This window comes from Anas acuta, chromosome 3 (assembly GCF_963932015.1).
Source record: "Anas acuta chromosome 3, bAnaAcu1.1, whole genome shotgun sequence".
Taxonomy (NCBI): Eukaryota; Metazoa; Chordata; class Aves; order Anseriformes; family Anatidae; genus Anas; species Anas acuta.
In genome coordinates this window covers 70,031,892-70,058,179 of record NC_088981.1, presented here as the reverse complement: position 1 = coordinate 70,058,179, position 26,288 = coordinate 70,031,892, and the positions used below count along the sequence as shown (strand labels likewise).

Here is a 26,288-nt window from a genome sequence, read left to right as displayed (position 1 = left end):
TAAGGTAGCCTTCCAAAAGGCAACTGTATTTAATAGTGCATGTACAAAGTGACTGTATGTTAATGCTGTACACGGCAGGAATGTCTGTAAAGAAACCCTGAGCACAAAGGAGGGTGTAATTTTCATTTTACACTTATTGCAACATTATTTCTGGTATTTGTTTGCTATATTGACTAATAAAGGAATATGTTCAAAACAGATGTTAAAATAAAGCCGGACATTCTTTCCATTTGCAGCTTATTAAAAAACCTAGGAGAAAAGAGTTCTGCCCCATCAGCTTCAGAAATAGATGTTTAACATGGTGGGGAACAAGCTGAGCCTGAGTTACCCGAGACAGCCAATTCCTTGAGCAGAAAGAGTGTCTTCTGTCATCAAAAAGAGCCATCTGGAAGAAGGCTGGCTCCCCGCCAAAAGCAACTCTTTAACAACAAAGCTTCTTGTGCACTTTAAGTGATAATGTTCATAGCGGCACAACCTGGAGCGTCGGTAAAGGCCCTATTGGGGGAGCAACGTACTCCTCCTCTCTCAGCAGCCGCAGAAGGATGTTCTTCTTATTCTTCGGCCAGTTGTAAATGTGAGTGTTCTGCAGCCAGGTAGGCACGTGTTCCTGAAAAAAAAAAAAAACAAAACAAGAAAAAAAAAAAGAGTGAAATCCTATAAATCCTCCTGAATCTGTACCAGAACCTCGCAGATTTCATTAGACTCTGCCAAGCAAGATTTCATTTTGTCTGTTCTAGACACTTCCCGTAACAACAAGAAATTTTAATTTGGCTCCAAAATCGTATTTGGGTTCCTAAATAAATGAACTTCGAATGATCTCACAGCTTGCCTGTCTCTCTTTCTGTTCTGCCATCATGTTGGCTAATTTCACCACGTTTCAAAGGGATTCTGAGCTCAGTGATAGGCGTCTAAAGGCTTGGGAAAATAAACACTGAGGAGACAAGGGAGACATTTAAGCCCCTACCAGGGGAAGGCTGCAACCCATGATGTTTCCCCCTTAGTAGCTGCTGAAGGACCCACACAACGTGTTCAAACACAGAGGTTTACCAAACGAGCCCTCTAGCTGTCTTTGATAAGAAACTCCATTTTTTGGAGGAAGGAAATGCAGCAGACCTGCTCTGTCTGGACTTCAGCAAAGCATTTGATGTAAGCCCACATGGGAAATCATTAGTTAAGCCTGAAAAGATGGAAATTAGTGTGAGAAATGGATAGTAGGTAAGAAACTGACAAGTGGGGATATGAGGACAGAGGCACGCTATGCCCAGAGACAGGCTCTGTGCCTTTCTTCCAGAGCTGGTCCTGCGGCCGATTGCATTTAATACCCCTCCTGAATGAAGTTACCTGCATGCTAACCAGCCCTGGCAGTGATTTTAACATGAGGGAGGTGCGCGGGATGGATCAGAGGAATAGGAATAGGGCAGAGTGCAGAGAGCAGGGCCATGTGTTTAGGGCAGAGCCTGGTTTGAGCTGTCCTGCCCGTCGTGGCACAAACCCTGCTCACGACCTCCCTGCTCTGCCTGTAAACCCCAGCCAGGGAGAGGCAGCAAACATCCCGGGGCAATCACAGCTAAATGCTCTGTCATCAGGTGACCAAATCGGGAAGGTAAGATTTTAGTTGATTGGCTTGATGCAAGCCTTGAACCAGCAGGACCCAGATTTCCTTTATTAGTGTACGATGGGAAGCTGGAAAGGCCAGTTCCACCTTAACTCGGTGTCATGTTTTTTCCCCTCATTATTCAATTTCCCGATGAACGTTCTTTGGATCGCACCGATCTGTTCCCCTTGGAGGTCAGCTAGCTTTCACATACCAGCAGTGCCTCATGATGTACTTCAGATGAGAGCAACTCATCTAGTATCCACGTCCCCAAGTGACGCCTCCCAAACCTTGCTTCCCTGCTCTTTTCCAGTGTCAGGTACAGCAGGACTTACACACAGAGAGAAAAGTCCGGTGTAAAAAAGACAAAATGTAGTATTTAAAAGTATATAAAAGACAAATGAAGTATTTTGCCTGCCAAAATCATCTTACTGTATATATACATGGCATATTTCAGCCCCAGAATACGTGCCAGTTTTACAAGCTCTGGTACCTAACCTCCTCTACACTCGTTCGATGAAGGTAAATGATGTACCAAAGAAATGCGTGAACGAAGAGAGAGAACCTTAACATCACTAGAAAATGCTGATCTGCATAATTTGGGTGAGAAAGGCAGCCCTGGAATAACTGGAGGGTGGTGTGGACTGTGGAGTGATTGGCAGGAAGGCTGCCTGGAGCCTGATGCTTTGATAAGAGCAGCTGAATAAACCAGCCCTGGAAATTCCTCGTTCACTGTCCGAGAGCTGCTGCTATATGCTGTGTGTCTTCTGATCCATAAAGTTCAGCCAAATTTAACGTGAGTTTATTGTTCTCGTGTTTGCCTTGAGGCCCAGAGAAGGCTGTAGTGCCTGCTGTGCCAATTGTCTCTGCAGCCCCTCACGTCACGCGCGCCACATGGCTGCGAGCTGTAGGGTCTGCTCGCATAGCAGCCACTCGAGGAGCCCCCGAAATTAGGAGCAGCCCTGCCCTTTGCCCTCACACCGAGCTGCAAAGACCAGCCGAAAACCCCGAACAGTTTGCTGCTTTGGTCCGCCCAATTCCCAGCGGGGCTGTCTCCAAGCTTTTCACACTTAATGCAAGTAACAGACCGCAATCAGTCAGGAAGGAAGCCGAGTGACATGAAATACCAGAGGTAATGCTCAGTCCAAAGAATCCCACATATTTTACAAACCCAGGAACATGTTTTCAAAATTACGAGCTTACACTAAGCCAGGGCCTAAATAAAGAACTTCATCACACTAAAATCCACAAGTGCTGTGGGATTTCACAGCCCTACAGTCAGTGATAACATTGTTGAAATGCTGACTTAGGATCCAAACTCTGGGCACCCAAATAAATATAAAGAATCTGGCCACCCTCCTCCAAAATGAAGCTGTACCTAGGGGTAACAGCAGTGCCACGCACCATTTAGCAAGGAAAACTGAACACAAAAAACACAATATATCCATTACAAGTTTGGGGCAGAATGCCTTTTCTCCACTGTAACCGAAGCCATTTAACATTTCTGATCTTTTAAAAATCCAAGAGATTCTCTCAGCATGAGGAAGAAGGGTAAAGGAATCTGTTGCCTTACGTGTTTCTTATTCTCCAATGAATCTTCAATAAGGAGGGCAGATGAAATTGCAAGTCCTAAAAAACCTTATAGTTTGCCTTTGATGGGCCCATCAAAGTTCAAGCAATGGTCTAGCACTTTAATATTTATTATCCTCTTTATTTTTATATTCTCAACCCGCCCTCTTCCAGATCCTCACTTCAAATCGGTCATAAATCTCCCCCATCTCACTCATCGGTACTACATCTGGATAAAATTATAAAAGGGTTAATACAAAAAGTATGCTTGCTGGATAGATCGTCTCTCTGCATTTAAATTCTTTCAATGCTCAAGACAATCTGAGTTTTAGTTATACATTCATCCTCAGAAACACATTTATGTATTTAGGTTTATATTGTGGGTGAAATGCTTTTACTTGTATGTACATAAAACTGCAAATTTTTCATGCAAAATACAGCGTGGAATATTACTAGTGGGATATTAAGAATCAAAAAATGAAGCTTTTGGCTTTTAAGACTTCTTCTGGTGCATTGCGATCAAAATAATACTTCTAATGATCTGAGAAATATATACATATTTCATGTCATAATATATACGTTTGTATGTTACCTTTTTGGCATTTGGAAAAAGCACGGGGATGAATCTGAAGTTCATGCTTCCTTGCTGTATAAACTCGATCTGCATCTAGAACAGAACAAATTGCCAGGTTTATTGTGAGGAAGGTTATGTTCATTTTGCTTTGCATGCATCCGAATCCTATGCATAAAAACATGGGTTGCTTACTTAAACTGCTCTTCTGTTAAGTGATTTGATCTATTGCTGCTGGACTCTGGGTATCGTTTTGTTTGGCCACTTACTCTGATTCTTCTTTACTACAGAAAGGATACAGGAAAGATCCGTCAACATTTCTTAAGCATTTAGTTCTGTGGCATGAAATCATTGTGGTTTTAGCTGCAGTTGCAAGTCCCATGAAATCCCTCTAGAACCAATGAAGCTTGACTCAAGGCCCCTGTTCAGACTCCAATGGGGTGAAAGTTTGCAGCCGGAGACCAATTGTGTCCAAGCTAGGTCCCAGCCTGTGCCCTGTGTCCCAGTTCCACGTCTGAGCTGGGGCTCAGCCTGTCCCCCGTGTCCCCAGGACACCGGCTGAATGAGCCACAGTCTCCCAGGGGATGAGAGGTGAGCAAAATGCTGCTGGGAGCTCACCCCTTGGTGCCAGCTCCTCACAAGTTTTCAGGATTAAATGGGACAATCAGACCCATTATAGGGTGAGAAAGGGTGAATTTCATGGCCCTGTGAGCTCTGCTGGGCCAAACATCCATCCTGTGGCAGACCGCAGAGATGGGTCTCTGTGCCCCACGCTGCCCCCCTGCCACCCTGTGCCCCCAGGGTCCCCTTTGCAGCTCTGGCCTTTGCTTTGCAATTTCGTGTTTTAGCCAGGAAGGTCAGGCAGCATTAGATAAGATTGTGCTCGGGGCTGGATGATGGAGCAACGTGGGCTTGTGAAGGTGCGGGAGGAAATACACACAGAACAATACAGAATATGGAAGAAAAAGATGAGCACGTTTAATAGGATTTTTCTTTCTTGAACCTCTTAGCAGATGTTAATGAGCATACGGAGCTGATGAGAGGGAGGATTAATGAATTCCAAAGGGGGGTGTTTAACTATGGGGATTAGTGAAAACAAAGCAAAGAACCTGCCATTTGGAGACAGATTTGTCTTTTGAGGAGAAGAGACAGAGTCTTTGTAAAACAGTAAATGCATGTCCTTGCTTACCATCCTGTGGATGTATTTAGTATGTAAGCCGTGTTCATCCCTGTCCAGCTGGGATTCAGCCCCTTCCACATCCTGTTTGTATTTTGGACTGATTGCTATGATTATCATCACCGTCTTCTGTTAGGGAGAAAAGCACTTTTATGAAATTGGGAAATGCAGCGTGTTTGGTAGAGGCAGATCGGAAATCTGCCAGTTTGTGTTTTAAGTGATCTTTATGTTCTTGGCAAACGAGAGAGGATCTCATTCATTCTGGCAGGAAACACAGGAGAACTCGAACACTCGTCCTCTTTATTTCTCGAGATCGCATAATATAGAAAATCGAAATGTCAGGAGATATATTAGCAGCTTCCAGTTTACGGTTGGAATCCCTGTAATAAAAAGCTACTTTTTTATCAGCGCAGAGTGCATATGTACATACACAGAAAAGTTATCCTCAAATTCAGACCCAAATGTTTTCCAACAGCTTATGGAAAAGTGCATCTTTTCAGCCATCTATGGCTCTTTACACACAAAGCCACTACAGGCAGTTGTCTGGGGAAACTACACCTAGGGCTTTTGGCAGCAGAAACAGGGACTTTTCGTGCTGATCCTTAGCAAGAGGTGCACAGAGAGGTGGCTGTGCAGAGAGCAGGGCTGTGGAGGGCAGTCTGAGCAGGTTTAGGGGTACCTGGTGGCTCTGTGCCACCTTGCTGTGGGCTGAAAGCAGTGCTCCTTACCCTTCTGGGACAGCCTGGGTCTCACCGTGACCTGTTTAATCCCACTGACCTCAAGTTTCCACAGAGGGGGTGTCCTTCACATCTGGGAAATCTCCCTGCTCTTAGTGGTGGGCCAGTGGAGAGGTTCGCAGATGAAAGCCTCCTACTTTTGTTTATCTAGGGCCTGTCTTTTATCCCCGCCACATCAGGCCGTGTAAGGCTTCCAAGTATGTGGCTGAGAGTCAGCCTGGCACCTAATTAACTCTTTCCTTCTGTGCAATATCAAGGGAATTTGCCCCACCACAGGGTCAAATACGGTAAAGAACCATTATCCCTTGCACTGACTTAACATACTCCAGAATTACTTTTGCTTCTGCCTGATGTGCATGTAAGCATTTACAGATGTTGAGGGTTTGCAGAGACATGCCTGATTGCACACATCCCCCTGCTTGTGTCCAAGCAGTCCTTTCTTGCTCACATGTGTAAAGGTTTAGAAGTCAGAAACTGCCTCCACAGGCACTAGAGGAAAACAGACGTCTCCAGGGGGGCAGCCAGAGAAGGATCCTTATGGGGAAGGGGGGAATTGCTCTCTGCACATATCAGGCTCTCCTACTGACTGTGCAGGAGTCCCTAGGGGGTTCTGCCCGTTTGTATTTTAAGTGTTAATGATGTTCTTGGCAAAAGCAAATTCACCGTGGCTTCTAGTTTCCATACCTCAATTATACACGGTGAGTCCAAGCCTAATTTGGCCTGACGAAAACCCCAAAATGCATGACTGCACTGCCACAGCAGAGCCCCAGGCTGGCTCTGCTTGCAGTAGCACCAGGCCTGCCAGGCACTGGAGCTAAGGTGTCCTGCTGGATCACCTTTAGGAAACTTGTGTAGTGCTGGGTTGGGGAGATTGAGCTTCTTTGTTCGGGTTTGGGGAGAGCCCACCACTTTGTCACCCTGTTCCCAAGCCACTGGAGTGAGCCAGAGGCCTGGTGGCTCCCCAGCAAGGGAAGAACCAAAGGAAGCCAAATGTAGAACCAAAAGGAACCAAACGTAGGATGGTTTATCCAGAAAAACCTTTCCATGTTTTAGGCAACACAGAAGCTGTGGGTGAGATGGCCACTACTGTGCAGCCCGGGATGAAGCACAGATAAAATTATATCCGTGCATGGGCAAAGCACATAAAAAATCTTAAAAATGAGACAGAGAAACAACTTGTTCAATGGCAGCTGCAGGCTGAATCTGACAGCCAGCACTAGAATTTGTCAGGAATGCCAGGATTAGCACTTCATTTCCTAAAGAGTTTTGAGGCCATAAGAAGTGGAAGCAAGTGAGATTTGGCCGTGCTTTCTATCACAGGCCTCTGCTATGCCAGTAGGGCAGGAAAGGGCATAGTAGGATCTTGCATTTTGATGCTGCTCCTGTGACTATCAGAATAATTCAGCCATTTTCCTCAGGTCACTGCTGCTGTGCACAAGGTTAAATTGCCTTCACATACATCACCTAGGTAGCGTTCCATCCACTTTATGATGTCAATACCTCGCACCGTGTCCTCGAATATATCAATCTGGAAGAGAACCAAAGCTGGTGGTGAGCAGCCTTGCGCCTTTCTGGCTGCAAGGATATATTTTGAGTGTCAGGTTTTAGCTTTCCATCACATTCAGTTTGCAGAGCGTGCGCTGGGCAGTCAGGCAGGGCACTGACACTGGCTGCAGCAATCCAGACTTGGGACCGAGCAGAGGTGGAGGACTTGCCAGTGCTGAACGCAGCCATCACCACCCACTCCCTGCACACTCAGTGAGCCCAGGAACTGGCACTCAGGGACTGTGACCAATGGAGTAATTATTAACTTCTCCAGGCTTTTGATAGAAGAATTGTGCTCCACTCTCAAGCCTTTCTTTCCTTTTTTTTTTTTTCTTTTTAAAAGTAGAGAGCACATTTGTTTCCCTGTTTGGGGGCTATTTTGCTGTATTTTTTTCCTGTAGCAGGCACCAAGGATTGCCTGTCCAGCAAAGGTGCTATTAATGAGCCTTCTACTCTGTACCTCCATGACGCCCTGAGCTTTCTTATGAATTGGTCATAGCACAGAGCTGCTGGGGAGAAATATAATTTCAGCCTCTGGAAAAAGTCTTTGATTCATGAAAATAAATAAGCATGGACAAAACCCCCACTGAGTCTCATTCAATTTAACGACAGCCACTTGCTTAAATGCTTTCCTGAACTGAAGCCAGAGCGAAGGTTGAGGGGTCAGATAGCATATGGGCTTGAAATAAGGAAATATGAATCAAGATTTTGACGAATGCTGAATCCTACAGCCTCTATGGACGGGTCCCTTAGAGGGGGTAGTTACGACGAAGCAAACTCACCAGAAGTTAAATGAAAATCTGGATGGTTTATGGGATTAGACAGTAGGATACAGGCCTTTTCAAGCCAGTGATTTTTGAATTCCTTTCAAAGGTCTAACAAAGCAAATGAAACCACGAGATGGACTGTTTCATTAAGCTGTGTGAAATACACTGATTTTAGATCAGTTTTTAGCAGAAAGGTATTCACATTTGAAGAACCAACGATGTAATTCCTTCTCAGAAAAGAAGCTGGGATGGGATGAATGTGAAAATTGACCTTTTTTAATATTGGTATTACAGACCAAATACGAGACAATGTTAATGGAATAGCTCACAGAAACTCATATTATTGCCTGTCTGGTATCTGGTGTCACTAAATGGAATTTTCCAGGGTCATTATTAAAACACAATTCAAGGTATAAAATTCAGTTAAAATAGGGGCAAATGAAATGGCTAATCATTTAAGCTACAACTTTTAAAACCGAGGCCATTTCATTCCATTTGTAGCCTCCTTACTCTACAAAATATGGTGATAAACAGCAAAGCATTTAAATGCACCGTGTATGCCCTCTGCTTTTTTTTTTTCCCCTTTCTTTTTTATTTCAAAATGTGTCTCTTTTCTTCCCTCATTGAAAGTAATTTTCTCCGGAAGGAGTACTTACAGCAGTTTGAAATCCATTTACAAGCAGGAAGTTCACAAATTTCATGACCTCCACCGCTGTGTCCACGGAATAGGTTATAAAGACCTTGCCTAAAAGAGTCCATATGAACATGCAAAGCATTAAAATACACAGTGCAAGGGCCTCCATTTCTGCTGTGCTGCGGGTTCTGCCCACATATGTGCCTCTAAATTGTTTACCAAACGAATTTACAAACCAAGCTTCTTTTTTTTCCCCATCCCTTTGGCATATGTGAGTTGGTATGAGCACCCAGAGCTCATACCACCTAGCCCCAGCTGCAGGCAACTTCCCCAAAACCTCACTGACCCAGCTGAGAGCTGGATGAGCCCATACAGGTGCTGCACAGCCTCCCCTTACAGCTGCAATAAGCTCCAGTGCAGGGCAGGATGGAAAGCTGAGGACAGTCACAACTAGGTCCTTCAGGCCAGAAAGTTGTCATGTGGGGCTTTGAAAGGTCATGTGAAAAAATGAAGACTAAAGGAAAAACTGAAACCTCAGGAGAGATGCGGAGGGACCTTAGCGATGGCATCTCTCACTGGCTGGCCAGCGTGGCATTAAGAAGGAAGCCAGCTTTTCTGAGACTTGACTTTCCCAGAAGAGCCGAAGAGTGAAAGTGTTTCAGGGGCTGGTGGCAAGGAAAGAAGCTCAGTGGGTGCTCGTGACGCCCTCGGCCCTCACCGTGGGCTTCTGACCCAAAGTCGTCTCCACTCACCAGGTCAGGGAGAAACTGAGGTCAAGACTTGACATTTTTGTCTGGTTTGGGACAGGCAGAAACACTTTGTCCCTAAGGCTTTGTTTGTTATTAGTCTTTTACTGTAAGCCTGAGTGCCTCCTGCCTCAAAGGGACATCCTGTTTAGCAAGAAGTCATGAAAACAATCTAAACGGCATTTATTTTCAGTAAACAAAATAACAAGCAATTAATGACAATTATGTTTTCGGGATTCAAGGGAATAATTCCATTCCACCAAACACGAACGCTCACACCCTACAGATGTGATGACATCCAGTGTTTTCCTTTCTTCTTGCCTTTGTGTCTTAATGCTGCTACCCCCACTCTGTCCCCCGAGCTTTCCCACCTAAGGCTGTGAAGCTGCTCTGTGAAATCTCGCACAGAACAAATTTGCTAACCACTTACGCAACTCCTCCGGCAAATTGCTGGTTCTCAGAGTTCCCTTGGCTGCAGGGTTACTCAGAGGTCTTGGGACAGCAGCTGGAGATGGAAAATTGTCAGAAGGACAACAGCACGCTTCATCCGGGCCACATGCCTTGGGGGGTAGCTGACCATGAGGTAGCTGGTTGTAGATCTGGTTTCTACAAAGAAAAGCAAGAGAGGATTTAAAAAATACTTCTTTTCAGGTAAAATTCAGGTTTTTCTTTTTAATAACAAACTGAGAACTTTGTCTGTGTATTACCTAAGAGAAGTTCTTGTAGAAATGCTTGACTTGGCATTTCTACTTACTTATTACAGCATCTTTTGATCTGAGCCCTCTTGATACCTTGGTGACAGTCTACCACAAGACATAGTTTATTGCAGAAGCAACATTAGCCACAGGAAGTAAATGTACCTCGTAGCTGAAAGCTGCTCAGTTTGCAATTAACAAAAGAGCAAAGAGCATTTCCGAGCAAGAAATGCCATGGATGTTGTTGCACACATACCAGAGCAGAATGGCACTTGTGCAACCTCTTCCCATTATCTTTGTGAGAGCTCCAATTTTCATGGCACAACAGCTTTCAGGATGTCCTGTGCTGCTAGGTGGGGAGCAGGAAAATGGGGATACAGAGCACTCCAGTTCCAGCTGTGGTACAGCTCGGAGTATCTCCAGTTTTGGATAGAACTCAAAGTTTTTCTAAAGGGAAAAAGTTCAATTTAACCAGCAACAGCAGATCCAACAAGGATTTGTCATGTAAGGAATCTCTGCTCTGGACCTGCAGCAATCTTGTCTAATATCTGCTCTACTGTAACAAACAGAGAGAAAGGGGTGCCTACAGGAAGCTCAGCAGTTCTTGTCCTACCCTACTTCGGGTTCACAGTTGAAGTCACTAGGAAAGAAAATCTACACAGATTTTTTACACGAGGTGTAATTTGAATCTGCTGGGCTGAATCTGCTGGATGAGCGTTAGGTTTCTCTGAGGGCTTTTCCCCACAGAGCAGTGATATTTAGTCAATCAAGCCCACTCTCTTTTTCTCTTTGCCTTCCTTAAATGAACGATGACAGTCTGGGCACAGCATGTTTTCTGTTGTCACATTAAGATTCGGTTTATTCATTTTGGTACAGATGTTTTCTGTTACGAAATACTCTATAGGCAAATATTACCAACATATATCTGCCGTTCCTGGAATCAGCACACAGACACCAGCAACGTAGCCACAAGACAGAGAGCAGGCATTGTGGATTTCTTTTAGCAGAAGGAAGCACCAAGAAAAACAACATACACCTCATCAAAGGCCACAAAAACAACCCTGTAGTTAAGTTACAGACCTTCCCAAAACTTCACCTTGTCTAACATAAATGCCAAAAATTAGCAGTCTTTTTAAATTTTATTAATGCAGGGGATACCTGCTGTTCCTCAGTGTTTCTACATTTTCATACAATGAAAATGTGCAATTATCTCTGCTTCTGCTACTGACTTATCATAACGTCACGTTGTCCATCCTGCTTTATCCTGCTTAGTTTTCTGCCATGACCGTGTCACGCAAGTGGACATTTTCAAACAGGGATGCCTGTAAGTTTAGCACCTTTAATCTCCTTTGTCACTTAAATAAAAGCAGCCTGCTTTTCAGATGTGATCCCTACAGCTTCAATTTTACTTCAGGCAGCCGGGTCTGGAGAAAGCCTTGCATAGATGATATTTCCCGTTTGTTAATGATGCACTTATAATGGGAGGGAGATAGGAGGCACGGTAAATTAATATTTGAAAAACAGTCCAAAAGCCCCAGATGAAAAGTGCTAGACATGATGTGCTTTATTACTACATGAAAAATCATAGAAAATGCTGCAAAATGCAAGGTAGAGATATATCTGTGACAGAGAAGATTTTCTCCATTTTTCTCTGCACTACGGAAGAGATAAGAAGGAAATTGCTGAAAGCCAGTGATTGAGGCAGCCCGGGCTGGTACACCATAGAGCTGGAGGCTGCAGCGAGTCACCAAATTGACCTTTGCACTCGAGCAGGAGAGCTCTAAAGTTTCACCCGAAATATTTTCAGCCCCTCTTTAGCTCATCAGCCCCATCCCTAACTTTCAAGTGTTTTTCTTCCTGAATGCATGAGTTTCAGGGTGTGCTGTAACAACATATCGGGTAACTGGCTTTGAAACTCTTCAGGGTAAGGTCAGGTCCCTGCTGCGTGTAAAATAGCAAATGAAGAAAACTGCCCAGCACTCACATCTACCCCTGCAGCACGCTAACACTACAAGGCTTCAGAATTACCGGTTAAAAGCCCACAGAATGAGATCAGGGGAGCTTCAAGCCCCTGGAGGCGTACTTACGGGAACCGAGGAGGACCAGGGGAGGAGCACAGCCTCTGGGGTGGTCGGTCTCCAGCACCCTGGGGAGCACGGAGGTTTGAGCAGTTTGGGATGAGCTGCTGGGCCGGGCGGATGACCCTCACGCATGGTCCAGGGACAGGAGGAAGCGGCTGCGATGTGTGTGCAAAATGCTGGTAAGGAGCTCTGCCATCTGGGAAGGTGAGAAAACAAAAGGCAGCAGCTATCATTTCAGCCAACACTTTTTTCTTTTTTTTTTTTTTGTGTATCAGTTTGTGTTTGTTCCTTTCCAGGCACGTCCTCCTTCATTTCTAGGGAAACCGAGCGTTTTGGAAGCACTTGCAGGTAACCGAGTCTGAAAGAAGCGAGATTGAGGAACATTTTATGGTCTGGTTTCCCGTTTCCCTTTCACACATGACATGGTTCAGATCCCTGCTGCGGGCTGCACTACTGGGACAACTGACAGTTAAACACTCGGGGCTGCTTTGTCCCTGCACTTCACATGCCTCAGTGTTTTTTATTTTTTTAATTTCTTTTTGGCAATAACTTGAGCAAATGAATCATCCCAACATTCTCATGAAAGCAGATGCAAAATCCTGGAACAAATCAGTTTGCAACACTAAGGCTAAACAGACTGTGATTATTGTAAATGAAAGGAGAAAAAATAATCTCTCGGTTTGTTATTTCACTCTGCACGAATTTTCTGCCTAGCTGACCTTTTAAGGTCTTGCTGCTGGTCCAGTTGCCATCCAGGAGGCTGCAGGGGAAACCCAAAGTAACAATTTTGCTCAAGCAATTCTGAAAAGTCTGACTGTTGCTGGCTGGGTACACGTAATGCTGTTTAATAACTAATGTACAGTGGAACTGTTGGCATAAATTGAAAGAGAAAGCAATGTAAGCTGTTTGTTTCCCAAATGGGGAAAACTATTTTTTTTTTTTTCAGTCTTTCTGCTTGCAGTTTTCATTAGGCAGCAGCTCTGCACACTTTCAAGCTGCTGTGTGCAGATCAAAGTCCAGCCTGGCAGGGCTTATTAGCACTGCATGATTATGGTGTTATGAGCTGGCTCGGAAAGCTGCAGTGCTCAAACACTCTTTTTTACCTCTAGATTGTTTTTTTGTTAAATCCTTTTAGCTATTTTGGTGTCATGCTTTCCTTTTCCTATTAGCCATGAGGACTAAGGTTTAAAAAAGAAAAAGAGGGAAAAAAAAAAAAAGAAAACAAAGCTTTAAGGAAGTCATCCAACTCCAGGAGCCAGTACTTTAAAACCAAGCCCACAATTACAGAGGTTTCTGATGGAATCATGAGTCGGCAACATCTTATTTCTTGAGATTGCATTGGGAGATATTCCCACCCCATTCTTAGCTGTTTGTAACAGGACAGGGTGAAGGAGGCTGGCAGAACAAAAAAAATGAGGGTAATTAGGAGCTTCTCATAGATTCCTCATGACCAGCCTTGGGAAAGCTGTCCAGGCTCTGAGAGATTCAGTTCATTTTACAGGTGAGGAGCCCAGCCTGGGTTTCACCAGCTTCCCTCGGCTCTCTCTGATGCTGCAGTATTTTTGAGGCCGCAACCACTGCTGCTCAAAGCACAGCCTGGTGACGCACGCGCGCCCTCACACACCAACAGCTCTCATCTACCAATATCTGAACTAGTGCTCCTCGGTTACCCAGCACGGCCACGAGGATTTCTTTGACTTCAGAAGTAGCTCTGCTGTCGTGTCACAAATAGCAGGTGTTCGGGACCAGCTGAGAGCTTACGGGCACGATGCACGCTGTTGCTAGTGCCCGGGAGAGGCGAGTTGCGACACACGAACTGCACGGCTTTGTTGTGGGCTGCCACTGCCCAACAATTATCTGAAACACAAGGAGCTGTCAGGAGGTGATTTATGCCGTCCCAGGCATGTGAGAAACAGGCGCGCAGTTGCCAGCGTCTTGGTCCTGACCAAATCTGCTCCAGCCATCGGAGTTTATTTTATTCTTTTTGCCCTCTGGATATGGTTGAAACCTCAGCGATTTTTCTAAAGAAAGCCTTTCAGAGCCCCTGCTTTGATACACAACAGCCTGGTTCAGTAACTGTCCTGTTTCTCACGATGCCCACATGTGGAGGAGGTAAATAGTGAGACGTGTTGTGCAACCAGCTCTTCATCTGCTTCGAGCTAAGCTGAAACCAGAAGGTACGTGCAGAAAAGCAGGGGACATTTTGCAAATGTTCAGCTCCAGTCGTTGATGGAAGTCCATCTGTAGCCCCTTCCCCATTACAAAGCCCCAGGACCAGAGGTGAAAACGGCAGCTCTGACACTCTGACTATTGCGAACCTCATTATAGCACATCCCTGGAACGAGAAAACTCCAAACAAATGTGGTGTAAATGCTCTGCAGTCAACAGAAGGTTAAGAAAAAAGGGTTATCAGAACAGGCCTTCAGCCTTTTATTACCAAGCCAGCTCCAAACTGGTCGGGGTCTCCTGTGTCTAATGTAATATAAATTGTATTAAAACAATGATATTGCTGTTGAATGTTCAAAGCTCACTTCATAACAGATAAGAATCTCGCAGACTGGAAAGGAATACTAATTAATAGCAGGCTGTAAACTGCGCCGTAGCCTCCGAGAGCCAAAACACCCATATTGACTGGGTCACATCAGCGCTCGGCGATACGATCACCAGCAGCTGAGAGGGGTCCATTTCGAGTAATGAGCTTCCATTTCAGCTGACAACAGAAAAAAATGAGGTTGATGGATGTCACGCTCTTTTCATACAGAAATACAGCACACGGATTAGTTTGGTCATAACGCTGGCAGATAGTGTTTAAAGAGATCAAGGGTAAGCACCCAGCCTGATTCTGGCAGGAAACTCTCAACCTCGGGGATCCAAGTGGGAGCAAGGAAACCTATGAAAACAACAGGAATTAAGTCGGTATAGGAGGCTGCTGACTGACTGATGCAAGGAGGAAGGAAATGACTAGAATATGAAATAACAGCAGGGAGAAGGCTGTGTATGCTCAGCATGACTGACAAAGGCTAGTTTCTAGGCAAAATCATTAGCCTTTATTTGATGAGCAACTGTGAGCTCTTTAACTTTCCCTCTGGCTCAGAGGCTCTGCATCAGAGAATCCGTCTGCACAACCCTAAAACCTGGAAACAGAAAGTAAGCTGCAAGTGATTGCTTACAAATATTAATAATCGCACGCTGCAAAGGAAGTACAGTAGGAAAATAGGCAGCTTTGGGAACAATGGCTTTGATGCCCCCCCGAAAACCTGCCTCGGGGTGAGCAGTGCTACTCACATGGGCTCTGCAGGTGCTGCTCTGCCGGGCAGCGGTGCCCGAAGCAGCCGTGGGCCGCCGGGGAGGCGTTGGGATGGGGCAAGTGCTGGCACATGGGGTGCTGCTGGGGCTCAGGTCCAAAAAACTCCCTGGAGATCAGCGGTCCTGGGAGGTCCTGGGGGTTCAGCACGGAGACGAGCGGCAAGGGGGGCTCCAGCTGCCTGATGCCCATCACGTCTCGCGACTGGGAGTTGTACCCCGTGTCCACGGTTGCCAGCTCGGCTGCGGGTCTGCTTCCCGAGGGCTGCTGTGACCGTGAACTCCCTTTGTTGCTCTCCTCCGGCGGGTGCTCGGGAGCATCAGACAAGCTCTGCTCCGACTTACTGGAATTGTGCCCAGTGTCAGCTGAAAGCTGTGGTCTTGGCTGCACGCCTGACTTGTCCATAGCTAAAAGGTGCATCTTGGGGTGAAATACTCCAGCTATTGATTCACCGGAGGAACAGGAGTGCCCATCTCCATCAGGATCGGTGTATTTTGACCACAGCCTGCTGTCTGGCTCTGCGGGCAGCTGGTGATATGCTGGTGCTCTGCAGGGGCACGATGGGTCAGCCACAGGAGCAGCACATTGTCTCTGGGGCTCCTCATCCTCCACATCCTCTCCAGAGGGCTGTGAAGCCTCTTCCAAGACACCTTCAGGAAATGGAGACCATGGCATGGATTCATCAACTTCCACTGGTATGCTTCGACTCACAAAAGTGCCTGAAAAAGTGGAAGAAGAAACACTGTAGATTGACAGCCAGACCACTCGGTGATGGTGAGCTGGAGTACTGAAGAGCAATGTGCATTCTTTATATCCACATGTTTACATGCTTTAAAAAAGACAGGCAGAAAACACTAAGAAAGGTCTGGCTGAATTTTGGCAAAGCAAGACAGCAGAGGGTTAGCTGGTTAACCCTCTAGTCAGTGGCTAGTGCAGAGTTATAACTTGGACTAACCTGACACAGAGGCCATTTCCAGGTTCTGTGGTCACACCAGAAATGAGAGTCGACTGCAAGGCCAGAATCTTACAGCAAACTGGAAAACAAGAGAGAGGACTCTGGTGAACATGGTGCAGTTTCACACAGGCAATAAGCCCAAAATAACTCCATCTCAGAGCCTGGAAAAGAAATACTGGTTAGAGTTCTGGAAATTGCATTTCGCAAAACAGACACTTTTATGGGATTTACGGAACTCACTGTTCCTGCTGAGACTGGGGAAAAAAGAAGCACACAAACTGTCTCTCACAGGTAATTTCTGCACCTGACAGAAAGGCAGGCTGTATAAATCTGGGGATTTGTATGCTCGGGCATATCCTAGGGAATACAATCATTTGCAGTATTTTAGTCCAGACCTTGTAATAATGCCTTCATACTGATTCCTTGGATCTAAACTTCACCGCACACCTAGCTGAGTGATTTCAGTTCCAAAGCTAGCTTCCAGGTGTTGCTGCTCGTTTTATCAAACCAGTTCACCCATTCTGTTATTGCATGCTTGTTATTTGAAATTATTGAGAGTTATAAGACAATTTAGAGACTTTGTTTACTGTTTGGATTATTTTCTCCCTTTCTTCGGAATTGGCTTGTGCCCCAGACACCAGAATCATCCCTTCCTTTTGGGGGTGCTGTCAGTAAATTTGGTCCAACCAAATGATCCTTGATGACAGATGCCTCTGCTCCAGAATGAGAGCAGCAGTGACGGGTGGCTGACATGCTCTCGCTGTACCACCCTTTGGGATGAGAAGCACAATCCTTGCTGCAGGTTTCATAGAGCATCAGTTTTATGCTGGACCTAAACATTGCTGGACTGTGGAGGGGCAGAATTTTGCCCAGCTTCAGTCACAGTAGCTTGAACAGAAAGTTCAAATGAGGAATGTATTCAGAGAACCACAGTATTAGAAAGAGTTGGACAGGCTCATGGAGAGGCACAAGGCAGTGTCCCCACCTTATCCTGGCTCCCACAGCCATTCTGGAAAAGCAAAGAACGTGCCCTGTGCTACAGGACAAGAGAGAGGCTTCATGCTTATGCTGATCAGGTCGACTGGCATGTATTTCCCCCTGAAAATACCTCTGGCATAGAAGACTCTTGGTGTAACATTTGCTGGGAAGCAGGATAAAAACTGTGCTCTGCTGCTGCTGGGCTGCAGTGTAAATATTCCTCCTCCGCGTAACACAAAACCCACTTTTCCAGCAGGTTTACCATATATTCCAAATACACATCCTATCTTATAATAAGCATGTCCACGGGGAGACTTACAGTAGGATAATTACCGCGGAGTAATTACGCTGGCAAACTTTCCCATGCAGCCAAGCCCCGTGAGCGGCTACTAGCACGCTGCTGCTCCGACAGCCGCACCCCGGTGCACAAGAAGGCAGGGTCTTGTCCTAAACCAGCTCATTCCCACACGAGAACCCAGGCTTCAAATCCTGGCAGCTGGCTGACCACCACCACGCAGCCGTCTTTCCCCGTGGTCCTCAGCACTTTTCCTCCGCGCCACGTCCCCGTCGCCGGTCCCGCTCACTGAGTCAGGGTTCCCCAATTCGTAACGGATGGGACGGGAAAGAGGAAACTTTGAGCTCTCGTTATCAGCCCAGGATGGTGGCAGAGGTGTGTGCTCCTTCGTGGCAGTGACGAGGCACTGTTAGCCTGGGAACTCTGCTCGGATCACAGATTAAATGGGTGCCTCCCTGGGGCGGCGACTCACGGACAGCACAGCACATCACCATTACAGATATCAGCATTAGAGATAATTGTCTCTACAACATTATCACCATTAGAGGTAATCCTTAGCCAACACCCAAACGTGGCTTTTCAGAAACTAGTTTACGAGGCCTGGCACACTATGTTATTCCTCGGTGGTCTCAAACAGCCAAATCACTTTGCCTTCAGATCCTCTATATTCAGCAGCCGCCAGTTTAGCACCACAATAAGAGCACATTTCTACAGAGAAACCAAGAACTCAATCCAAACCTGAGTGAATTCAATGGGAATCTCACTGACCAGCTGTCCGATGGGATTTAAAAGTTAATAAATTCCTTTGGAGGCTACAACCTTCAAAGTTTTTTTTGCCTCTTTTTCAGTAGCATCATTCACGCTGGCTGGCTGTGAAATGGGTCACACACAGACTATGCGAATCTAATACTCGGCAGAAACAATGCTTACTTCAGAACAGTTTAAAAAACGTATTTCCTATTAGTTTGGCCCTCTAAAAGGACAAATGCCTCTTTATCTCCTCAATCAAATAAATATTTAAATGACTGCCTTATCTCCTTCCTGTGTTACATGAGCTAAACATTATGAAAACTACTGCAAATATCTGAGTAAAAACAGTTTGCCCAGACAGAAGAGAGACCCGATTCTACTGCCTATGTGCTTCCCTGCAAAAACTTCCAGCTTTTTAAACATTATCCCGCCGCAGGACAGCTGAGCATCGAAAGCTGAGCCTTGATGCCCACGCACAGCTCCTGCTCCTGCGGGGCCGAGGGCTTTGGTGTTAAAACAGGCACACCATGAAGGAGGAGGAGAAGTGACTTCCTCCTCCTCCTCCTCTCTCAGCAGCTGGGCTTGGAAAGGGAAGCTGTTACAACAGCAGAGCTCTGTCTGTGGAGAGAGCCCTGAGGACAAGTTAACCCCACTGTGCTTTGGGCAATGCCGGCGGCGGTGCTTGGGTTGGAATTCCCAGGAGAAATCCCCTCTCTGCCAGAAATGTTACAGCTGATTCAGAAACACTCCTCCCCTCACAGCAGCGTGTCAGGACCTTGGTTCTGCTCCACTGACGACCCTCAGCTTCTGGAATAAAAGGAAAAACAAAACCGAGCCCATTATCCCGGTATTTTACGTGGCCTCACAGTCTATGATTTCATTAGGTCTCCTTTGACTTTCCTATAGGATTTATCCTGCACGTATAGTAAAGCCGTGGACAGAAAAATAACTTGCTTAGGTCCCCAGTGTTGAAGAATTAGGGTAAAGGAATGCTTCAGCATATTGAAACACCCAGAGAAACCCGCAGCCTGATCCCTTTCTGGCACTAAGACCACCGGAGAACGTAGATTGTGCCCAATCTCATTTCCAAAGCCACTGCAGCCTCAAGTCAGATCGTGATATTGCCAGGAAGCTTCAAGAATTTAATATACCCCCTGCACCGGTGACTATGCAGGAGATTACTGATAACCAGCTGGAGCTTTTGCTCATATTCCTGCCTGTATTAAAGTGAAGGGGCCCTTCCTAAAGGGACAGAGTAGCCAGGCCTGGGCTGCTCTCAGAAATGCTGAGGGAGCTCCTTAAACCATCCCTTCTCTTTCTTTTCCTTCCTCTCCTCGTACGCGCAGTTCTCTGGTGTGTGTTTGTTCAGCAAAAAAGCATTCCTGGGTGGGTGCTCAGCAACCTGACAGGCAGGGACCCAAGTTTTTAGGAAGAAATGTCCCAGATCTTTTGCAAGGCTCCCCAGACCCAGCGAAATTCTCTTCCTCCAGCCTGAGAGCCCCGAGGGAGGGCTGCCCCCGCTGCTGCTGTGTCCTCCTTGTGACCTGCACGCTGCTGGGCATGGCCACTTCTGGGAAGTGGCAGGGACAGCATAAACGGAGGGGAACAAACCCTTGCAGGTCCGTGGGGACAGGCCTGAGCATCCGAGTTTGAAGCAAGGGCCAAACTGCCCTAAGAAACATCCAGCAGAGGCAAGGGGGCGGCTGGGGGAGAGGAAGAGTGTTGGGTTCGGGCCCATCTTTGCAGTTTTCTTGTGGCCAGTTGCGAAACCATCAGGCATTCCATCTACTTCCCTGGCTTGTCAGGATGCACTGTCCCAAAACACATGCTTACCACCGATCTGCTTTTGATTAGGAAAGTCCTGTCAGTGAAGAAACAGAAGAGAAAACCTGCAATGCGAGTGTATCTGCGCTCCCCGTCACTTCCAGAGAGGGGAAAACATCCTTACCCTTTGATCAAAGATACATTTGTGTATATTAGTAAAAAAGAAAATATTGGGATGAAAAAGGAACCTCACCTTCCTTGTTGCACAGCTCACAAGGGAGAGGTTTTTTATTCCCCAGTCATGACATTTCTGAAATAGCATGGATTTAGATTAAGGCAAAGCTGAGATCACAAGGGGTGGGGATTGATCGGAATTTCTTCATTTCCATATAATTCCTTGTACTTTGGCTGAATCATTTAAGCTCTCTGGAGCTGCAGATATTCATCTGCAGGATGGGAGTAATTGGATGCAGAGTTTGCAAGCTGCCGTGAGGATGCACACATCACTGAGATTGCAACAAATGCTGTTGTGACGGGGTCACAGCAGTGCAAGTGCTTCAGCACACTGTGCCAAGCGCAGCTTCCTCTACAGAAACGCTAGGCAAAACTTTCCTCCAAAAACCAGGGACAAATCCTTTTGGGAAGAGCAAGTGTAAATGTGGGAACTGTTTTGGGTCTATAACTTAAATAAACACAGACAAGGAAATCCAAGCTGAAGAGTTTCACTGCTCCACGAAGAATTTGGGTTGCTGTCATCACAGATGCTTCCCGGCTCCCCTGGGTACCTTCCCCAGCGAAGACCGAGGCAGCGTGTCACGTTCTGAGCCCAGACTCTAAACTCTCTAGGGCAGGTAGTGTTTATTTTTACAACTTCTGGAAGGAGCAGAAAAACAATATGAAAACAACATTCCTCTTCCACGCTGACTGTACGGCTGCTCTTACATATTTCCTGCAGCCATGACATGGAAGCCTACATGCGCCAGGAAAACGGGGGAACATGCTTCCACGCCTCCCTGCTTGGCAAACATCACATCCTCTTTTTCAGCACTAATGTCTTTCCACTTCTTTGAGCGTAGACTTCGATATGCATGTAAAAGGAGCACCAGACAATAAGTATCAAGAAATTAGAAGTACAACACTTTAAAAAAGGATCCAGACAGGCGTCTCACATATAGGCAGAACTCCTTGCCAGTTTTCCACGTTTGTGAAATATGAAAATGTCTGCAATGATCTCAGACATCCACGTTCAGGCACCTTAAAAATGTGTTTGCAGTCTGGAGATTATTTCCCGCCCATTTCTGATGCTGATAAAACTTTCCTAGGTACTGAATAACCCTCAAACTGGGATATCTCCAGTGTATCTGAAAATCCCGACACGTAACCATTCTTGAGAGGCAGAATTCGGCATAGCTGAGGGGGGTTGGGTAAGGGGAACCACCCTGAGAGGAGCGAATCTCCTTGGGAACCACAAAATCCTGGTTTCCTATAGCTTTGTATGTTATGCTGGACCGAGTGGCTCCTAATAAGGGAAAATCTCTGGCGTTTCGCCGGGCTGATGTACTCGCTCTCCCTGTGCCGCAGCGTGAAGGGTGCCGGTTGTGTGGGCGGTGGGAGGGTGTGGGGAAGACTCTGGGACCTGACGTGTGTCCCTCAGCTGGTGCGATAAGAGCCCTTCTCACCCTGACTCGTTTGCTTTCGTGAAACGTGCAGAAATGTGTATACCTCACGGACATGTACCCTCTGCCAAACTTCGAACGCCACTGCTGGCGGTGAGGGGCACTCATAGGCACGAACACCATAACTGCACATGCTTGTTTCTTTTCTTAGAAAGATTAAAAGGTGGTGGGGGGAAAAAAGTAAAATAAATAGTATAGTATGCTTCAGAACATTGCTGGCACTCAGCAAGAGCAAGCTGACCTCAGATGCTGATGGTATCACAGGCTGCAGCACAATTAGCAGACACTTGCCAACAGCCGGCAGTGTCAGCGAGTGCTCACCGGCGCGCTGACCCCGCCGTGTGCACCCCGTGCATCCCTCTCCTCAGCATCACCCCCCTGAAGTGTGCACAGCCCCTGGCCAAAGACGAGCAGGCAGCAGCTCTTAAAGCCTGCCTTACATAGGTGATGGCATTGCAGGAGAAATGAGTGTTTAAAAACCGGCATCGGTGAGGGAGCAGGAGCCCTAACTTGCCACAGGTGTCACTGGGGGCCTTACCCAACTCTGTCACCTTAACTGACCACTGCAGTGGTGTTTAAAACACATTTTTGTCTCCTTGACCCCAACCAAAGGACTTCTGGCCATTTCCCAGGGGCCTCCCCAGTGTGGGGGCACGGCTGTGACTGACAGCGAGTGGCCCAGGCATGCAGGGGGCTGCGTGGGGGCACACCTGGGATCTCCTCACAGAGCAACAGGTCTTTTTTACGAGGCACCAGGGCTGGCACCTGCCTCGGGGATGCCTCAGAGCCAGCCCTGAGCTGTGGGGCTTGGAGCACCCTCTGGTCACTGTGGGGCATCGCTGCTCATGCCTGAAGGTACATACACAGCTCCGTGCTCCCTGTCACGCTGCCAGGGAGATGGCCACGCAAATGGACAATTCCAGCATCCAGGCCAGGCCTTGAACCTGTGGGGAGCTTACAGGGGCTGGGAAGTTCCAGTCCTTTGGTAATTGGCAGTGGAGGAGGATCAATAAGCCCAGATCTGCTGTTCTCTCTGCCCAGCAAACGTTAGCCCCCCAAAACCCACGTCCTGAAACAAACAGCTACGGGATGAAACCAGAGTGATTTTTATACTGCTGATTTTACCCTAATTAAAAAGAAATACCGCTGGCTCACTCCCACCGTTTCCATACCAACGCCATGGAGGACTGTGCGCACCAGGTCTAGAAACCTGTTTTCTTCGTGCTTTCCACCGACCTCTCCCCCACCAGGTCTGAGGACCTGTCCGACGCTGCCCCTGGCACTGGGGCCAGCAGTGCCCGGTGGGGACCAAGGCAGAGGCCCCCGTGCCCGCACCCAGCCCCGTGGCAGCGCTGAACAAGCCGCCTTGGGCACGTACAGCCGTGCAGGGAGGGACTGGGCTCAGGCCTGGCTGACAGGCATTGCCAGGCAGCTATGTAAATACGCAGGACAACATTTCAACACCAGGCGTGTCCGTTTCCAGTGTTTACCCCAAAACTCTCCTGATTATGAAAAAAAAATAAAAAAAACCTGCAGTGAAATGGCTGAAACATGTTGTAACCATCTGTGAAGCTCGGTCTATCATTAGATGAGAGAGAGAGGGGAAAAAAAAGGGAGGGAAGAGAGAAATCTGAGGGAAAAAATACCCACGGAGAGCCAAAAGTGGGTCAACAGCTAATCACGAGCAGGGACCGAAAAGCGCAGTATCTTTAACACTCCTTACCTTGTGGCTGAGGAGGCTCGCTCAGCTGGCCAGGGAAGGGGAAGGGGCTGGAGTGTCTCCTACGCGCTCTTTCGCTCTGCGAGCACCCGGGTCTCCCTCCTCGGCCGTTTTTTTTCCTCCTTTTACGACAGCCTCTCTTCCTCTCCCAGGTAAGCTGCAGAACTGGCTCTGTAGCAGGAAGTGGAAGAGGCATGCAAATCACAACTCAGAAGTGGAGAGCCTCCGTCTGCAGCCTCCTGTGGGGGAGAGAAGCAGCAGCGGAGGAGAGACGCTTTGAAGCTCAAAAACTCTCTCCAAATGCCTGCGTGCGTCTCTCTCCCTCTCTCGCAGGAGGCCAGGCTGCCTCTGCGTGAGCCCTACAGATAAATAACTGTAGGGGAAACCCAGTATGATTCCTAAACAATGTGGCTCACTGGAAAAGTCATCCTTTTTTTTTTAAATCCCCGGTTACTTACTGTCAATCCCAAACACTAAACTAACTGTGATTCAGCCTACTGAAGAAAATCACATGACGACTGCAAGAACTATATAAAGAACAAAAAAACGATTTCTCATCTGATTTTTTTTTTTTTTTTTTTTAGGTTTGACTTGTAGACACTTCCAAGTTTTCCTCCGTGCCTCAAAGGAACAGAAACTCTCTGTTCATACATGCTGAAGCCCTTATACATTCGCACCGCTCCTGAAAGCCGAGTGAGACCAGTGCTCGCAGCACGGCGTGGTGGGCTCTTGAGAGCCACACCGGCCATTTCGTGGCAGCGGTCCCTGCTGCTCCCGCTGGACGCAGCTGTGTGTCCCAGCCTACACTGCCTTCCTGACCTCCCCGCTCCACAGACCTCCCTGCCAAGAAGCTCTTCCTGATCTTTAGCCTACATTTTCTTAGTTTAACCCTAGGAGGAGTCTGTCTTGGCTGCAACTCGTGCGCAGTGCTTCATCCTTCAGGCGTCCACGGGCTGCCACCACACGCCAGCTTAACGCTTGATCGGCCAGCCTGCACACGCAGGGATGCCTCAATCACCCCCTGAGGTCTGTAGCTCGGGTGGTGCCTCTCTTTCTTGCTCCTGCGCCCTTCCCATGGCATGGGGGGCAGAGGAGGGAACCATGTGCCCAGCATCCCCCCTCCAGACTTACACCATCCCACTAGCCCAATTCATGGCCATGAGGTGAAGCCATGACCCAGATACTTATTTCCTCTTGTCAGAGAACTACTGCCAGATTTCCAGGGGAAGAATTAAAATGGCTGTGAGCAGCGGGTGCCTCCAAGCTGAGCACTAAACGCGATTATATCCGCGTCAGTGCAGTGTTGTCCCATGGCCTGAGTGCCCCCACGGGCTTACCTTCTTCCCAGAGAAACCCACTGTCCATCAGGAGCTCAGCCCGGCCCTCTGACTGATAGTCCTGGCCCCTTCCTCCTCTTCTTCCCCGCCCTCCTCCGCCGAGGACAGCAAGCCTTCCTTTTGGGTCATCCTAAGTCATGCTACTGGGCTGAAGCCAAAATTGCTTTCGGTTAACACATGAGCATCATTAGAGGCGTTAGAGCTGGGGCTGTTCAAGCCAGCTCGAAGTTGTCACTCAATTGTACAGCTTCTCCTGTATGGCTCTGTTGCACTGTGATCACCCTGACTGCTGCCAGAAGCGCTATTTTCAGCAGGGTGGCTTTTGTTTCAGGACTCTGCCTTTTTTCAGAGCTCAGCCAGTGCTAAAGGGGCAGAAACAGCGAAGGCAGAGCCGCAGCAGGGCTGGTGCTGCTGGCTGCACCCCTTGTGCAGGGCTGGGCTCTCTGGCTGGGCTGCATGGTGGCGGTGGCACACTTGGGGCCCTCTGATGCCATGCTCCTGGCAGAGCCCTCCCTCATCATCCCACCTCCGCAGCGGGACATGGAGAGGGGACACGCACTCGTCATCCCCACTGGGGCCTCACAGCAGGGCACGACCTGAAGTCCTGTGGCGCTTCCCGGGGAGAGGTGTCGGGTGGGACATGGCCCCAGTGCCTGCAGCCTGTTCCTGCTTTTCCCTCAGTTACCATGGAAATGGACATGGCTGGGATAGGAAAAGCACGGGTACAGGCGGCAGACACGACACACAACGTGCCTTCCTGAAAGAAGTGATGGGAGAATTGTAATAAAGCTGCCCTACTCTTGCTCCCTCCTGTTTTTTCTTCAGAAAGGATCAGTGGCGATGTGGCTCACTACTGCTGTCACTGCAGTGGTGGCACCTGCTGCTGCAGCCAGGGACAGTGGCAACCCCTCATTGCACTCCTGGCACCAGGCCTGAAACAGGAATCACTGATCTGCGAAAAATAAATAAATTCAGATAATAAAGGTTGCATTCCACTCTCATGCAGGCTGCAGGATCAGGGTGGGGGCAGCTGAGCGCTTTTGAGGGCATGCCCTGCTGGGGAGCACTGCCCAAGCTGGGCATGGGACTGGCCTGAGGAGGAATGGCCCAGCCACGAGTTGCACCAAGCCCAGCTGCCTGCTGGCCTTGTGACAGCCCTGTTGCATCCTGCACACCGTGGTGGGGAAGGGGGTCCAAGGCCACGCAGGAACTGAAATTAGGGCCTCGTGCAGGTGGTACAGTTTGTGCCCATTGCTTTTTGTCCTGTTACCGGGCTCCACTGAAAAAAGCCTGTCTCCATCCTCTTTGCACCCCTCAAGGTATTTTGTTACACATTGATAAGACGCCCTGAGCTTTCTCTTATTTCTCAGCCTCTCCTCATAGGAGAGGTGCT

The 26,288-nt window shown here is 47.6% G+C and overlaps 1 protein-coding gene across 6 annotated transcripts; it reads right to left on the bottom strand.

Moving 5' to 3' along the window:
- Nucleotides 1-25,047, bottom strand: TRAF3IP2 (TRAF3 interacting protein 2). 6 transcript variants are annotated; one of them, XR_011095128.1, is made up of 12 exons: nt 24,896-25,047; nt 23,562-23,729; nt 16,376-16,454; nt 15,402-16,139; nt 12,123-12,312; nt 9,771-9,946; nt 8,617-8,705; nt 7,108-7,176; nt 4,924-5,040; nt 3,930-4,018; nt 3,756-3,830; nt 543-607 (listed from the first exon to the last, which is right to left on the bottom strand). XR_011095128.1 is itself a non-coding variant. In XM_068677691.1 (11 exons), exons 3-11 carry the CDS (start codon nt 16,389-16,391, stop codon nt 461-463), a joined length of 1,617 nt encoding a protein of 538 aa, XP_068533792.1. In that variant the 5' UTR covers nt 16,392-16,454; nt 23,562-23,729; nt 24,896-25,047; the 3' UTR covers nt 1-460. The 6 variants fall into 6 exon arrangements, 5 of the variants coding, with proteins under 5 accessions (XP_068533792.1, XP_068533794.1, XP_068533795.1 ...); XM_068677691.1 differs by lacking the exon at nt 3,930-4,018 and having other exon boundaries at nt 1-607; XM_068677693.1 differs by lacking the exon at nt 3,930-4,018 and having other exon boundaries at nt 1-607; nt 23,562-23,797; nt 24,896-24,912.
- Between the last annotated feature and the right edge of the window lie 1,241 nt (nt 25,048-26,288).